Raw genomic sequence first — 15165 nt, forward strand, 5'->3', positions numbered from 1 at the left:
AGTCTCCGAACAAGTGGAATATCCTCAAGCGAAAATATAAGTCGAATAGGTTGGCCGACGTTGAACTGTTATCTCGCCATCTCACTCTCAAATTTGAACGTTGAAAATTAGAAAGATGTCTGAGGAAACCAATCTTGCCAGTGGTGAAAAGCCTCGCAAATCATTGATTCTCAATGCATTTGTCGAGATGTGTAAGTTGAATTTTGAAATATGACTCCACAAAACTCTGCTATAGAGCTAACTCTGTATACAGGCAGCGGGCACCAATCGCCTGGACTTTGGCGTCACCCAGAAGATGAGTCGCATCGATTCAATGATATCGACCACTGGATTGAACTTGCTCAATTATTAGAGTCAGCCAAGTTCCACGGCATTTTCATCGCTGATGTTCTTGGTTAGTAAATCGATCATGAACGGGTAGTTAGCAGAAAAAATACTCACACACAAACTCCAGGAGGATACGATGTGTATAAAGGGCCTAGAAACCTGGATCCTGCAGTTGTATCAGGAGCTCAATGGCCGGTTAATGAGCCATTGGCGGTTGTTCCAGCTATGGCGGCAGCGACGAAGAGTATCGGCTTTGGAGTTACCGTAACGACAACATATGAACAGCCTTATCATCTGGCTCGCCGACTTTCAACTGTAGACCATCTCACCAAAGGACGGTATGTACCTCCGCGTGCAAGGACTGTGGAAAGATGCTGATATGCTTTGAATTGCAGACTGGGGTGGAATGTGAGTGACGCGTCTCAGCATAGGAGAAAAAAAAACCAGGAAAATGGAAGAACTAACGAGATCTCAGGTTGTGACCGGATATCTTGATTCAGCTGCCCGTAATATGGGCCAGGCTGAACAGCCACACGTAAGTTCTTCAAGCTGGTCCATCAACACGACACTCGGCTGAACTGGAAAAACAGCATGACGACCGATACGCAGTCGCAGAAGAATATATCAAAGTCACATACAAACTTTGGGAGTCATCCTGGCGTCAAGATGCCGTGGTCTTAGATCGTGAGCGTGGAGTCTACACAGAGCCATCGCGTGTGCGTCAGATCAACCACAACGGGAAGTACTTCAATGTTCCAGGACCTCACCTCACTCAACCAAGCCCACAACGCACACCAGTTATTCTTCAAGCGGGTACTTCTAAGGCCGGGAAGACCTTTGCAGCTCAACATGCCGAGGCCATTTTCGTAGCTGGTCACAGCCCCTCTGTCGTTGCTAAGAACGTCGCGGAGATTCGACAGCTCGCGAAGTCTGAATTTGGACGCGATCCTCAGAGTATCAAATTTCTAGCCTTGCTTTGTCCTGTTATTGGTCGGACAGAAGAAGAAGCTCTCGAGAAGTTCAAGTATTATCGCAGCTTGGGCTCAATTGATGGAGCTTTGGCACTCTTTGGAGGGTGGACTGGTATTGATCTTGATAAGTATGGTGATGATGAGGAGTTGCGTCATGTTGAGAGTAATGCTATTCGGTATGTTGATATTGAGAACTACTTCGATACATTGCAAATGACTAATTTCGAGTAGATCCGCAGTTGAAGGCTGGTCGAAGGCGACTCCTGAAGTTGCTCAATGGACCAAGACAACCGTCGGCGAGCATATTACTGTCGGTGGACTTGGTGCCACTCCTGTTGGTACACCTACCCAGATTGCTGATAGCATGGAACGTTGGGTTGAGGAAGCTGACGTGGATGGGTTTAACCTGGTAATATTTCTCCTTTGAAACAAAAAAAGGCAAGATGCTAACAAATACCAAAGGCATATGCTGTCAAGCCGGGCTCATTCAAAGACATCATTGATTTGCTGATCCCTGAACTTCGCCGCCGAGGTTTATTCTGGGATGATTATGCAGTACCAAAGGGAACTTACCGAGAGAATTTGTACTTGAAGCCTGGAGAATCGGGTCCCCCGGCCGATCACCCGGCAGCCAAGTACAGGTGGCAAGCAGGTGTGGATGCTGACGCGCATCCAGTACCGGATAACTAAAGCATACTGCGTGAAGAGAGTGATTTTCGTTGAAAATTGAAACGTATATAGTCATTCAGAAATATCATTGAAATTTATGTCAAGAATGCTTTTTGTGCAGGTCATAAACTGCAAGACCTTGGAAGGGTCTATCTTTACAAACGCCAGAAAAATGCGATTTTTGTACATGGTCACCACCATTAGACCGTCTAGGTCAGCATATCATCCAGTCGTTCACCCAGAACACCCTCGATCTGCTTAACCCACTTCCGCACTTCCCGCTCAACACTCTCGTCCTCATCTTCCATAAGCTCACTAATGTATGGTAGCATCTCCGGCAGAAGAGCAAGCCATTCTTCACCGAGCTGCTCGGTGAGGGCCATTTCAGCCTTCAGAGCAGCAAGGCGAGTGAGCGGGTTGTCGCCACCAGCCGACTTGGCATTCGGAGCGGTTGAGGGACGGAGATATCTCATCAAGGCGACATTGAGCTCCTTGTGGTTATCAGTCGAGTCAGCTGCGATAGCAAGCTCAGTGATAGCTGGCACAACTTCTTCGACAACGAGGGTCAATGACTTGGAAGTAGTGGCATAGGCCAGCTGAGAAATAAGGGGAACGGAGATGGCGTTCAGGTGAGAAGGTGATTGCCAGAATTCTAATATCAATTAGCATTGAAATTCAGTGAATAGCGGGGAATAAGGACGTACCATCTTGGTCATGCTCGAATGAATTGCGCAGGGTACGGAGAGTTGCCAGCCAAAGTGACTTGGTAGCCTTGGCAGGACCAGCTGTGCCCAAGATCTCGATAGTCTTCTCCATAATATAACTGGAGTAACCAGTGACAATTGACTAAAATATGGTTAGATTGATGACAATTGAATTGACGAAAACATGAATTACATACCTGGAGGGTGCCGAAGAACACCTGAAGGAACTTGTAGAAAGTGGTGAGGCGGGCGAGCTGACTCTGTTCGTCCTTCTTGGAAGCATCGGTTGTAGCCCATTCCACCAGTTTGGTGAAGAGCGGTCGGAAAGTGCTGTCATTAAGCTTGTAGATCATCTTAATTGTCACATCATTCAGACCAGTCTCAGCCTCGTCCAAGTCGTCTGCGTCGAATCGAGCCTTCTCTCCCAGAGCTGTTTGGTCGCGTCGCAAGTCAAATGCCTTGAAGAGGATAGTGGTAAGCACACTAATGTTGGCGGAGACAGTAGACTTGGCGTTCTTCTCAACAGCGAGGCTGAGCACCTGCAAGACCTCGTTTGTGGCAGTAGGACCAGCCTTCACAGCATGCTCCCAGTTACGGTTGATGGCACCCAGAGTGGCTGCGAGATCCATCTTGCGTGCTGCCATCAAATGGAGAGTTTCTTGGCGACTATCCTCACAAGATTCCTCGAGCTTGGCATTGCTGGACTTGAAAGACAAGAGAAGAATCTTGTCCAAATTGGCTGCTGAAATCATGAAGGGGAGGTTACTGAGAAGGGATGAGAAGAGTTGGAAAACGGCATCGTGCAGACGTGAGTTCTCCTTTCCAGGGGTCAAGCTCAGCTCCAGAAGGCCGACAGACTGCTTGAGAGTTTCTGGGAGCGCGGGGATCATGGCTTGGCCCAAAACTTCAGCCATAGAGGCCAAGCAGAGGGTGCCCATAATACGAATGCGCTCATCATCACAGCCAAGGCAGGAGGTGCTGGCAACAATCTTGGCAGCAGTGATGACCTTTGACGGGTCCTTGCGACCGTATTTCTCGGTAATACGATCGATACAAGCGACAGCAGCGTGCTTAAGCATGGCATCGGGCGATGATTCCACAATCTTAACCAATGTAGGCAAGAAGTCAAGGACGCGGATTTGAGACTCGCTGTCACGTTCGGGGTTCTGGCGCAGGCGGTTCTCCAACAGGCGAAGGACCTTGCGTCGAAGATCATCATTGGGATCTTCAAGCAAGACTTCAATTGTGTCCAAGAAGTCGACAAGGCAAAGAGTACCGAACAGAGCGCCGAGGAGTTCGCCACATGCCTGGCTGACAGGCTTCATGCTTTGCACTGATTCGCCAATGTTCAAGACCTGGCCAAGAACGCGAGAGAAGCAAGCGCGAACTTGAGCCGCATGATCATCATCGTTCTCGAAAGCAGCCTCAAGCTTCGACTTGAGAGTAGAATGCTTGAGCAGGTGAGCAAGATCACGCAGCAAATCGACAGCAACCTTCTGAGGATCACGGCCATCGTCGCTGCCGATTCCGAGGAGAACTTGAGAGATACCAGGCTTGGCCTGGAAGGCATCGATAACGAGGTTGAGGTACTTGCTGTAGGATGTGAGCTCGACAACGGGGGCGGTATCCGAGACAATTCCAGTCATCAGAGTAAGAACATCCTTGTCAGTGGCGTAACGGTTTGCAAGCATAGCCAAGACAGCGAACAAGAAATCTTGAGCACCGAGCTTGGTAATGAGAGCGTGGAAGAGACGGAGACGACGGTGGGAGGGAATGTGCTCGAACGCAGCAGTGAAGCTGAGCAACAACTCTGAAGTACCAGACACGACATCACGCTTCTGGCTACGAAGAGACTGAATGAGAGCTGGGACCACATGGTCAATGGTTTGATCAATGACCGAAACGGAATAGTCATCATCCTTGCGCAGCACACTAGATCCCATGAAAGTGAAGATAGGCATGACACTGTGAAGGACAAGCTCAGGCGCAATCACGGAGAGTCCGGCAACGAGAAGAAGAGCAGCGTTTTGGACTTGTGGGCTTTCTGTTGTTCGTACACAGTCCACAACCAGATCAGCGCGGATAGCAGAGGTGTCAAACAGGGCCTTAGCGGCGCCCTTTGACTTGTTGACAATGGCCAACAAGCTGCCCAATGTCAGACTCAAGAGGTAGCTCATGCCAGATTGGATCTGAGACTTGAAGTGATGAAGAGCAGCAAGGGTTTCAAATAGACCGGGCGCAAGTTCGGGGTAAGAGTCGGGGCTGGAGCTATCCACGACCTCCAGAATAAAGGTCATTTTGTCCATAAGCTTGCTGAATTCGGCCTCATCCTTCACAGTCATGGCAATCATGTTGCTCTGGCTAGTGCGTCTTCTCTTGGGAGCAGGACCAAGGCTTTCAATGTTGGTCAAGGAAACAGGGATCTTGTTAACGAAGTTCATCAGGATAGGACCTGAGAGCTCAACGCTGCGAAGGACATCGCGGCAGCTGTCTGCCAAGGTTGTGTTGTCCGAAAGACCCAGGGAGATATCCAAGAGTTTCTCAGCAGCAGGCAATTGGACCTCCTCGGAGATCTTGGCCCAGACTTCCTTCATTCGAGAAAATCCAGCAGCAACGAAAGAGGAGCGCACGGATTCAGGACTAACGCTAGACAACAAAATGTCGATGGCATCGCTGTCCTTTGCGGTAACGATAGCCACGACGTCTTGTTCGGCATCAGAAGCGGATAGATGCTCTGCCGCACAGATTTCCTGTACCTCCTTTTCGTTCAGATTACGCCAGTTTTGAAGCAAGGGCATAAGGTCCTTGGCCCGAGTAGTTCCGGGAACCTTCTTAATACGGTTGAGGAGTCGCAACAAGCCAAACTTAGATCCATAAACTGGCATCTGGTTTGTGTGTGAGGCGAGGAAAGCGAAGATGCTGCTACGAAGGGACTTCTTCAACTCCGAAGCACCGGAGTCTTCTGATAGTGCGGATCCTCGAATAGTGGCATCAAGCACCTTCGCGATATGGGCCGAATCCAGGATGTATTCCTCGAGGCCAGGGAGCAAGGCACGATCCAGAACCTTGAGGGCATCTCGGCTTGATAACCATGAGACACTGCTCGAGATCTTTCCTTTGCCATAAATTTGGTCATGAGCCCAGGGCTTGCTGGAGCCCTCATCAGACTTCTTGTTCTTCTTGTAAATGGAGGCGATAAGTGCCAGAACGCCCGTAACTTCACGTCGGATTCGCTCTGACGGATCCGCAAGAGCCACAAGCAGGAATGGCAACAAAGCCTGAGGATCGAAATCACCATCTACTGATGAGAGCACAGAAGTAATGATGTTTAGAGCGGCAATCTTCGTTCCCATGGGGTAATGTCCTGAAGCGACACGGATGAAGAACGACAGGAATTGTGGCGCACTAGCAGCGTCAGTTTTGCTCAAAATTGGGAGCTCAACAAATTGAGCAATTTTGGCTTTGGAGTCAACACCCAAGGCAAATACTTGAACCAGGTTGTTGAATTCGGGGATATACTGCTTGCTAAGGAACGAGGCAGGGAATCGAGGAGACTTGGCAAGAGACTCAAGAGCAGGTGTGAAGTGGTCCACATCTTGATAATCAACATCTTCCATCTCCACGTCCTCAATAAGTTGAGGCTGAATAGGAGCCTCAATAACGGTTTGCAGGTTGTGTTCCAATGCCGGAATGTTAAGAGATGATTCGGCCACCACATTTTGGAAGATAGACTGAAGAGAGCCAGCTCGGCTGAAACTCTGAACAAGCTCGGCAAGCTGTGTTTGGCTTTCCAAAGACATATCGCAAGTATTTTCAGAGTTACTTGCGGCCTTGAGAACCAGAGTGATGGCTGTCTTCACATCCTCCTCCTGGAAGGCATTGGTCTCGAAAATGGAGGATAAGAGAGTAAGATATGAGTTGTTCTTCTGCTCATTCATTTGCTCGACGCAGCCAGCAACAAGCCCAAGCAGAAGCTTCGATGTGCTGTATTGGGTTGCAATCTCTGCGAGTTGGTGCAAGGGGCGCTCAATGCGAATGATAGCCTTGAATACCCTCTGGGGCAGAGCGGCGGACGGCTTCTGCTGGGCAAGAACTGCCAAACAGATTAAGCCGGAGCTCATGGTTTCTTCATTCCAAGAGGTCACCACACTCTCCATGAGACCATCCAGAACATCATCTGCAAGAGAAGCCTTCTGAGCTAACACAACAGAAATCATGTAACAACTGATAATTAGCTCTGGCACCTTCTTCATTGCAAAAGCAGTACTGAGTACTGGAAGCACCCGAAGAATGATATCTTCGTGCTTTTGCTTCTCTGCCTCGCGGCGACCTGAGCGCGCCGCCTCCAACATCCCAGCGACTGCTTCGGTGATGATACCCGCCCAGAAGGAGAGTAACGAGTGGCTATGCGCGCCTTGTCGACAGGTGTTCAACACATAGTTATTCAAGGCCAAGAAGAATGGCTTGTTTGTGGTGGCGCTGTGGACGATCGGGTGTCGTGGGGGGGTTGATTGAGCCAGTCTTATAAGGGTAGAGCACTTTGAACGTAGGCGTGAGGTTGGTGGGCAGGATCGCAAGCAGGTTCAAGAAAAGCGGAGTCGTATGGTAGGGAAGGAATGTCAAGATCATATATTCCGAATTGTATTCATGCGATCTACAGAGGAGATCATGATTAGCTTTGGCCTCCCCGGCATCTCCAACGTATCTTGAAATGGGGAAATCCATACCTGAACCTTCTCACCAGCCAATCAACAGCTTTGACTGCAGGGCTCAGCTGCAATCTTCCTCCAACAAGCGACAGGAAGGCTTCAATTGCCGCATCCAGCTCTTTATTTTGAGCAGCATTCATCTCCTTCCGGTCTTCGGCCTTGCTCTGTTGGCTGAAGATTGTGCGCTCGAACTCCTCGAATCGGCCATCCAAAGAGCAAAGCTCGCGGAAGCCTTCATAACAGATATCATAGACGGTATCGAAATCCTGAGATCCAGCAACCTTGTAATCGAAGATCAATGACTGAGAATGGGCGATTCGCTGGGTTTTTAGATCGAGCTCGTGGGTCGATTTCGCTGCAATCTGCGACAGCTGCGCAGCGAGAGACGAAGCCATGTTGCAGAATTGATTTGTGTTATTTAGGCAAAATCACGACAGCCCATCTCTGAAGATCAGCTAGGATGTGGTGTTGCGAGGCGGGGAGTATCACGCATTCAGGTCTCTCCATCCCGTCGCAACTTTTTTTTCTTTATCGCAGATCCCCACCCACCGCCTTCTATATTTGCGTTAGCGTTCTGCCGCTTTTTCCATATTGATAACGCGATAACAACATCTCAAAGCTCCTCGACGATGGATCAGTCCAGTTCAAAGGTAAATCCTGGTTTTCTTTCGGCTTCGTATGATGCCTGCTGATGATGCGAATAAGGGCGAGTCTGCCGTCCCCAAATTTGGTAGCTTCAAGCTACCTCCAGGAACCTCGGATAAAGCAGAGCCCTCCTCCTCGAACAGACATCGCAGTACTCGTGAACGTACCCGTGAACGTGATTATCATCGCGAGCCGGAATCTCGGAGCTCCAGGCGTCGAAGTCGGGATGCTCGATCAACTTCACCGCGGCGCTCTTATAGAAGTCACAACGAAAAACCCTCTGATCGGCACTCCAGTTCACGTCATCGTCGCCACGAACAACCCGAAAGTAGTCGCCAGTCGCGAGAACAAACCCGGCGTCGCGAGCATCGTACACCTGCCGAGCCATATCCACCTTCTGAATACTCAAAAAATAGGCGAAGTGCCTCTCCCGAACGGTATACACATAAAACCGGCGCATTACGTGCACCCAGTGTGTATGGGTCGAGTAGCTTAGATGGTTCAACGCATGCTACCAGCCGATTTGAATTGGAATCGAAAGATGGTCTCACAGGGCCCGACCATGTATCTCAGGCGGACTCTTCAACAGACAGTCTCTTCGTGATCGACCTGGTAGGCGACCCGGATATTCACAAATATGGCAGAAAAAAACGGTGGAATGTTCCAAATTACTCGCTCTTTGGCGCAGGCTATGTACTCGGCCTCGGGAGCACACACAGGATAGATCGGAATGAGTCGAGAGGAGACTATGTTGTCCTGCGCCCGACTATGGCCACAGACTCGGTGTTTAAGGGCCCAGAAAGAGATGAGTTATATGCTACACGCGATACTCGTGAAATCGGAATCGCCCAGAGAAATGATCGGAAAGAATCATTAATACCTTCCATCGTGGAAACGATGCGAGATAGCCTATTTTCAAATCAAAATCACTGGTCTTCTCAGCTTTTCAATCGAACACATTTTGATCATCTGGACGCAACAGCAGACTTCGTTTCCTTTGATACAGATGACATAGGTAAGCCTTCCACACCCTAATTTCAACTTCGAATGAATTATTTTTACGTCACATTGACCAACTACTAAATATTCATGCATTGCGTTAGATCCTTCCGCAGATACCGATCAATCACACGTCATTGACCCCGAAGCCGAAGAACGAGTTCGCGATGCCGCCCTCTCGAGAGCAGCTGAAGAAAACCCTGAAGACGTTTCTGCATGGCTCAGGTTTATTGATCATCAAGATGTATTGATTCCTGGGTCGCATGATGAGTCTCACAACCTCACACAAGCCGAGCAATGCAACCTTTCCGACAAAAAACTTTTCATTTATGAAAAGGCCCTTCGAAAGGTCGGCAAAAGTTCGCAAAAAGACTGTCTTCTCCTGGGTAGATTACAGGTGGGAGCGCAAATATGGGATCGACGCAAGGTGTTAGATCAATGGAAAGCTACTCTGCGTGAAAATCCTGGGTTCATCGGTCTTTGGGTGAAATACCTCGACTTTTTCCAAGCCGACTCGCCAAATTTTATCCTCCATCAGTGCATAGCTGCCCACATGGAGTCACTGCGAATTATCTCATCTGCGCGCTCGGAAGACACTCGCAATTCTCTGGCACAAGTCTATGTTTTCCTTCGTTTGACGATTCTCTATCGCGATGCGGGTTACAATGAACTCGCGGTCGGTCTCTGGCAGGCACTCTTCGAATTCTCTTACTTCAAGCCAGAGTCCGTCGAAAATGTGGACGACGCATTGAGTTTATTCAACGATTTCTGGGAGTCGGAAACAATTCGGATTGGCGAAATAGGCGCAAAGGGTTGGGAGAGCAGCACTAATTCTGATGTGGATCCTGTAACCATTGAGTACTCTTCTCATATCAACGACACGTCGCTTTTGGAATCCTGGATCGAATCCGAGAGGGAGCGAATGGACAAGTTGCAAATGCCATCCCGCAGCCTGGACGGAACCACTCCACCTTTCGATGACCCATATAACATCGTTCTTTACTCTGATGTCCGCGAGGTCTTGCGCTTATTCGATGACTGCCAGCTGGATAGCTTGATCAATGCTTTCCTGTGCTTCTGTCAGCTACCAATTTTAACAAATTCGAGCAACATCCCAACGGCACGATTATGGAGTGGGGATAGCTTTGTGCGCAATGAGTTGGTTGAGGATCGTCATTTTAACCTTGAGTCCTGGATGTCCCCTCATCTAGATACCCTTCAGGCCGGAGAAGCGCCGAAGCCAACACTGCCATTCATGTATCCTCTTCGGAACTTTTTGCACAACACCGATACTCTGTTCGCCCACCCAGAGCTTTGGTTCTCTTCTTTCCAGCCAAAAAGAGTAGAGTTCACGCAAAGCGAATGGATTCAGCGAACTTTGCAGCTACTCATAAGTCGCCATTCAAGTAATGCAGAGTTGACTGAGTACTGTCTAGCGTTGGAGTTCGCATATTCCCCCAAGAGCGCCAAGAAATTTGCAAAGACTGCCCTGAAAGAGAGACCGACGAGTTTGAGACTCTGGAATGCATTGGCTATGATGGAAATCAGGTCCAATTCCAGAGACAAAGCCCTCGCAATATGGTCAAATGCTCTGTCAAATAGCTTCTCCTGGCCGCCTGCTGAAACTCTTGAACGTAGCATCATATGGCAGTCCTGGGCTTGGCAGTATGTTGAGCAAGGAGAAAAATCGGCAGCATCATATATCCTTCACAATGTGGGGGCTGAGAAATTCAACATGTCGGGGATTCCACAGCAGGGAGAGATAAACTCCAGTTTCAGTGCGACTGCCACTCTTCGAACACAAAAACATCTTCGCGAGCTTCAAGGTCAAGCTTTGGCCTCCAAAAATGGCCAGGCATACGTCGCTTACACCGACTGCCTCGGTTTGGTCTACTACCTAACAGAATGGCCTTTCAAGGCTGCTATTGATGTCTACACCGATGCTGTCTCGCAGGTCGAGCAGCTGCCTTCCGAGTTTGAGAGCTTGAAAGCATTGACCACAGAGCTTCTTCACCAAGCTCGCGCACGACTGATATGGGACCGTATCAAGAATGGCCCAAAGATGAACTCAGAGAAACCGACAGAATACCGCGAGCTTCTCGAGGAAAGCATCGCGTTATTCCGACACAACACGATGTTTTCTACCATCTGCATGTGGAATGAATCCCGTGTGCTCCGAATCGAACGATTACGAGTTGACAAGCTCCTCCAGCAGGACTCCGAGCAGCAGTATAAGCTGACAGATGTTCTCTCTCTGAATGAACCTATCTCAAACACTCTTCTGCCAATCTGGCTTGAAATGTCCAGTGGATGTGGCGAGTCATGGCGAGTGCGGACGCTATTTGAGACAGCACTCGCGGGAGTTTATAGTCGCGCTAGAGCGAACCTTACGATCTGGAAGCTATACATGATTTACGAACTTGACCACGTGAAAGACATGACGGCTACCAAGACCGTCTTTCAAAGAGCCATACAGGCTTGTCCATGGTCAAAGGAGCTGATCATGTTCGGCTTTGAGAAACTTCGTGGCTCGTCGGGTCTGAGCGTGGATGAGCTTCGACAGTTGCTCCTCGTGCTTGGTGATAGGCAACTACGGCTTCGTCTGGACATCAGAAATGAGGTCATCCGTCAAGCCGCCGATGAGGCCCAAGCCGACCAAGAGATGCATGATGCCCCTTCGGTGGATTTTTGATCACCTCACTGATCAATTTGCTGGAATAAGGAAAACGTGCCCAGGTGGACTTTCACAGATGGGTGGCATATTGATACGGAGGTCAGTGAATCTGAGTCCAGGAGAGTGGGAAATCTGGGCCAGGATATCATTCATGTACAATATACTTAGAACTCAGAGATACCAACATTATTCCAATCCAACTAAGGTTGCAAGTTAATCTCAAGTTATATTTGGCTTTTGATAACACCTAAAGTATCATCAACTATAGTACAGAAGGCCGATCCAACGTATGTATACTCCAGTGCTCATGAACAGGGGGATATGGGCTCGAACCAGACACGAAAAGAAAAAGACAAGGAAAATAGAAAAACAAAACAAAGGGAGACTCGTCAACTCATAAGGTCATACGCGATGTGATTCACAACACCACTACTAGGTATCAAGAGGTCGAAGGGGAAAGGGAAAAAGAAAAAAAAAACAAATAACAAACAAATATCTAGAAGTGTTCCTTCCAGAACTTGAACCGAACATCCTTCGTCGAGGCAGACTTGGCAGCATCATCAATTTGCCTGGCTGCAGTATTAGGTCCACAGAAATAGACTCCAATCTCAGTTGTAGAAACACTTTGGAAACCACTCATGTACGTCTGATCGAGCAACCCATTACGCATGGCATTGAACAAGCGCTTAAAATCCGGACGACCGTAATTCGTCTGACTCCGCAGCTCAGTTAAGGGATCAAGAGCCTGGCCAACAGAATTCAAGTAGATATTCGCAGCAGTATCGGCATCAAGTCTTTGCGTCAAGTATGTATGAATTCGCAAGAACTCAGTGGTGTCATTAAACGCGGCTGCACTTGCAGATTGAGATTCCAGAGAAGAAAGAAGAGCCTGGAACCATTCGAACGAGGAGGTATCCTTGCAAATCCAGATAAACTCGACACGGCGGAGACGACGGGGTGGGTTTGGACTTGAACGTAGATGCCAGATATTTTTCAGAATCGATGCCCAGGGTGTGACACCGATACCGGTTCCGATGAGGACGGCGATTTCGTTCTCGAAGACGTCTTCGGCGGGGGCACCGTAAGGTCCGTCGATGCGCATCTTTGGCATGGTTTGTCCGTTTTGCAGGGCCACTTCGTACATTCCGTTCGGATCGAGACCTTCTAGATCTTTGGCTTGGGCGGGACCGCAACCGAGGGCGTCTCCGAGGTCTCGAGTGAAGTCTCCAACTTGGCGGACGTGAACACTGATGTAGGGATCAAAGGGGCAAGAGGTAATGGTAAATGGATGCCATTGGGTTGTCGATACATTGGGGACTTGGAGGAAGAGCCACTGTCCAGCCTTGTATCTCATGCTTGGTTTTTGGAATTGAATTTCCATGGCGGCTATTTGACGTTAGTATGGTTCTCTGGGATGAATACAGGGAGCTCACATACCATACGGATGGCGGATGACCTTGGTAATCACAGTCTCTTGTCTAGCTCTGATCTCACGATACAATCGTTCAAAGAGGTAGAGTGCTCCTGCTACGAGTTCCCACCTCCACCCTTCATAGCCTAAGCAATGGTTCCAGAACTTCTCTCCTGCAAATGGGGAATATGGTTCGGCAGTGTCTCGAACAAAGCATCCAGTGGCATGGGTATATAGCGCCAGCATGAATGGAATGAAAAGGTGGTGAGTATACCAAAAAGTCTCGAAGGCCTGTTGTCGAATTCGAGCATGGGCCGTGGTGTATATGAGCAACATGCACAATAGCATCACATGGCCTGTGATACCAGCTGCAGTCTTGTAGTGGAGCTCAACAGCAAGTACAGGACGAATCTGGTCCTTCTCAATATTGTAGAAACTAACGGTTATTAGCACAGAACTAGGATCTCGGGTATCAAGTTTGGTGCCTTACTTAACATAATGAGCTGCCACATGGACGCAGGTGAAAAATAACAGCGCATAGGCTACTTGACGGTGAAACCAAGCAGATTCATCAAGTGGCAGCCACCGGATTCCAGGTCGGAGCCATCGGAGAAGATTCCGACACATGGGAAGAAGAATCAAAGTTGCGTCTACAGAAAGTACAAGGCCTGCGCCTCGGGAGATCCAGACAGAGAATTTGAGCACATTGAGGGCTGCTAACCTCTTATCTGATGCCTGTATGTACCTATCTCAGTTATGTTAGTCTCGCATCCTCAAACGGATACCTGGAATAGCATAAAGACGTACCATCCCGCCGCAAAAAGGCCAAAATGCGCCGCCCAGAAAAACAAGTAAAATGCGATTCTGGACCGCGTCAGGTCGGCTCTTTGGAACCATGTCTGATTCTGTACAACCATCCTCTCGTAGAATTTGAAGGTCGTCGACCAGCGACGATACGCAAAACAATTATTAAAGGAGTGACGAGCAATGAAGGTTGGCCAGCAACCTAGAGCGATTATAGGGAGCCCCTACTTTGAATCGTTGGAGGACTCTCTCCCTGTTGTTTTTTTTCGATTTTGCGATCACGGTTTGGGTGATATGGGATGAATTAAGAGAAGTTTCCTTTTGTGATGTTTCTTCTCCATTAACCTCGTCCCAGAAACTCCGGTTGTTGGCCCCGGGCCAGGAATGAAATTCGTATTCGTTGTCGAATATCCGTAATGCCAAACTCGCCTCTAGATTAGGTATTCTGACCGATTTCCTGAGCAGAGTGAAGTCGATTAACTCCACTGCTATTGGGGAATAGCTTCAAGTCCCCAACTTGGTGGAAATGAAGCGGAACAAGGTGCGCTGGAACAGGGTTCACGCAGCGGCAAAGAATTGCTCCCCACAAAAGATGTGAAAGTGTCTAGAGAGTTGATGTGCGATGTGATAACTGCAAAGTCGATACAGGCATGACGTGTGAAGTTAATGGATAAAGACAAGACCGAAAATGGTCAAAATGGTCAAAAGTGCAGAAATCCCAGGGTTGTGGTTTTAGCTGCAGGGGGGGTTCAAGAAGAGGGGGGTCCTCCGATCTATAATTACGTCGACAAAAGTGGATTGACCAAACTAAACTTAGTATGTATATTTTTTATTTATATTTTTTTTACATTTTTAGAGATAAGTCTGTGCATTTCTAGCACTTGAGAGAGATTCTAATTACAGAGTACGGAGAAATGAACCTTCTAGGTGAGTGATGCCCAGGATGTGATTGGGGACCCAAGGCTGGTGCTCTAGCACTTTCAACTCGTCAAATATTACTTTTAGAAGATTAAATGTCTCCGAAATCCTTTGAATTTAAAAATAGTTAACTTTTTCTTAATCGCGAACATTTGAATAGCTTGGCCTTCAGGATCAAGATAGCGTGGAGTATGGAAGAAGTCCATTCCCTAACCGATATGCATCTTAAATCATGGATCTCCAAGTGGAAAAAAATACTGAAGAAAATCAAGTAACGAACGTATTTTTTCATTAATATCCCCTGTTCTCACCAGTCAGAGTCCAAAATCTCAAT

The 15165-nt window shown here is 48.4% G+C and overlaps 4 protein-coding genes across 4 annotated transcripts; 2 read left to right on the plus strand and 2 right to left on the minus strand.

Annotated features, from left to right (window-relative positions):
* Positions 1–115: 115 nt before the first annotated feature.
* N7483_004924 (LLM class flavin-dependent oxidoreductase) lies at positions 116–1988 on the plus strand (the record flags this gene model as incomplete). Its single annotated transcript, XM_057088361.1, has 8 exons — positions 116–191; positions 254–394; positions 455–665; positions 723–735; positions 803–862; positions 918–1474; positions 1530–1707; positions 1761–1988. The coding sequence occupies 8 exons, from the start codon at positions 116–118 to the stop codon at positions 1986–1988; spliced, it is 1464 nt and encodes a 487-aa protein (XP_056948190.1).
* A 188-nt stretch (positions 1989–2176) lies between these two features.
* utp10 (snoRNA-binding rRNA-processing protein UTP10) lies at positions 2177–7775 on the minus strand (the record flags this gene model as incomplete). Its single annotated transcript, XM_057088362.1, has 5 exons — positions 2177–2619; positions 2672–2813; positions 2869–7085; positions 7159–7325; positions 7399–7775. 5 exons carry the CDS (start codon positions 7773–7775, stop codon positions 2177–2179), a joined length of 5346 nt encoding a protein of 1781 aa, XP_056948191.1.
* A 286-nt stretch (positions 7776–8061) lies between these two features.
* Positions 8062–11716, plus strand: N7483_004926 (uncharacterized protein; the record flags this gene model as incomplete). The annotated part of the gene is made up of 2 exons (XM_057088363.1): positions 8062–9040; positions 9129–11716. 2 exons carry the CDS (start codon positions 8062–8064, stop codon positions 11714–11716), a joined length of 3567 nt encoding a protein of 1188 aa, XP_056948192.1.
* Positions 11717–12194: 478 nt separating this feature from the next.
* N7483_004927 (putative NADPH oxidase (NoxA)) lies at positions 12195–14026 on the minus strand (the record flags this gene model as incomplete). The annotated part of the gene is made up of 4 exons (XM_057088364.1): positions 12195–13084; positions 13136–13545; positions 13600–13854; positions 13917–14026. 4 exons carry the CDS (start codon positions 14024–14026, stop codon positions 12195–12197), a joined length of 1665 nt encoding a protein of 554 aa, XP_056948193.1.
* Between the last annotated feature and the right edge of the window lie 1139 nt (positions 14027–15165).

The sequence above is a fragment of the Penicillium malachiteum genome (assembly GCF_028827825.1).
Source record: "Penicillium malachiteum strain IBT 17515 chromosome Unknown utg000002l:1.0-8849297.0:1.0-8852440.0, whole genome shotgun sequence".
Classification (NCBI taxonomy): domain Eukaryota; kingdom Fungi; phylum Ascomycota; class Eurotiomycetes; order Eurotiales; family Aspergillaceae; genus Penicillium; species Penicillium malachiteum.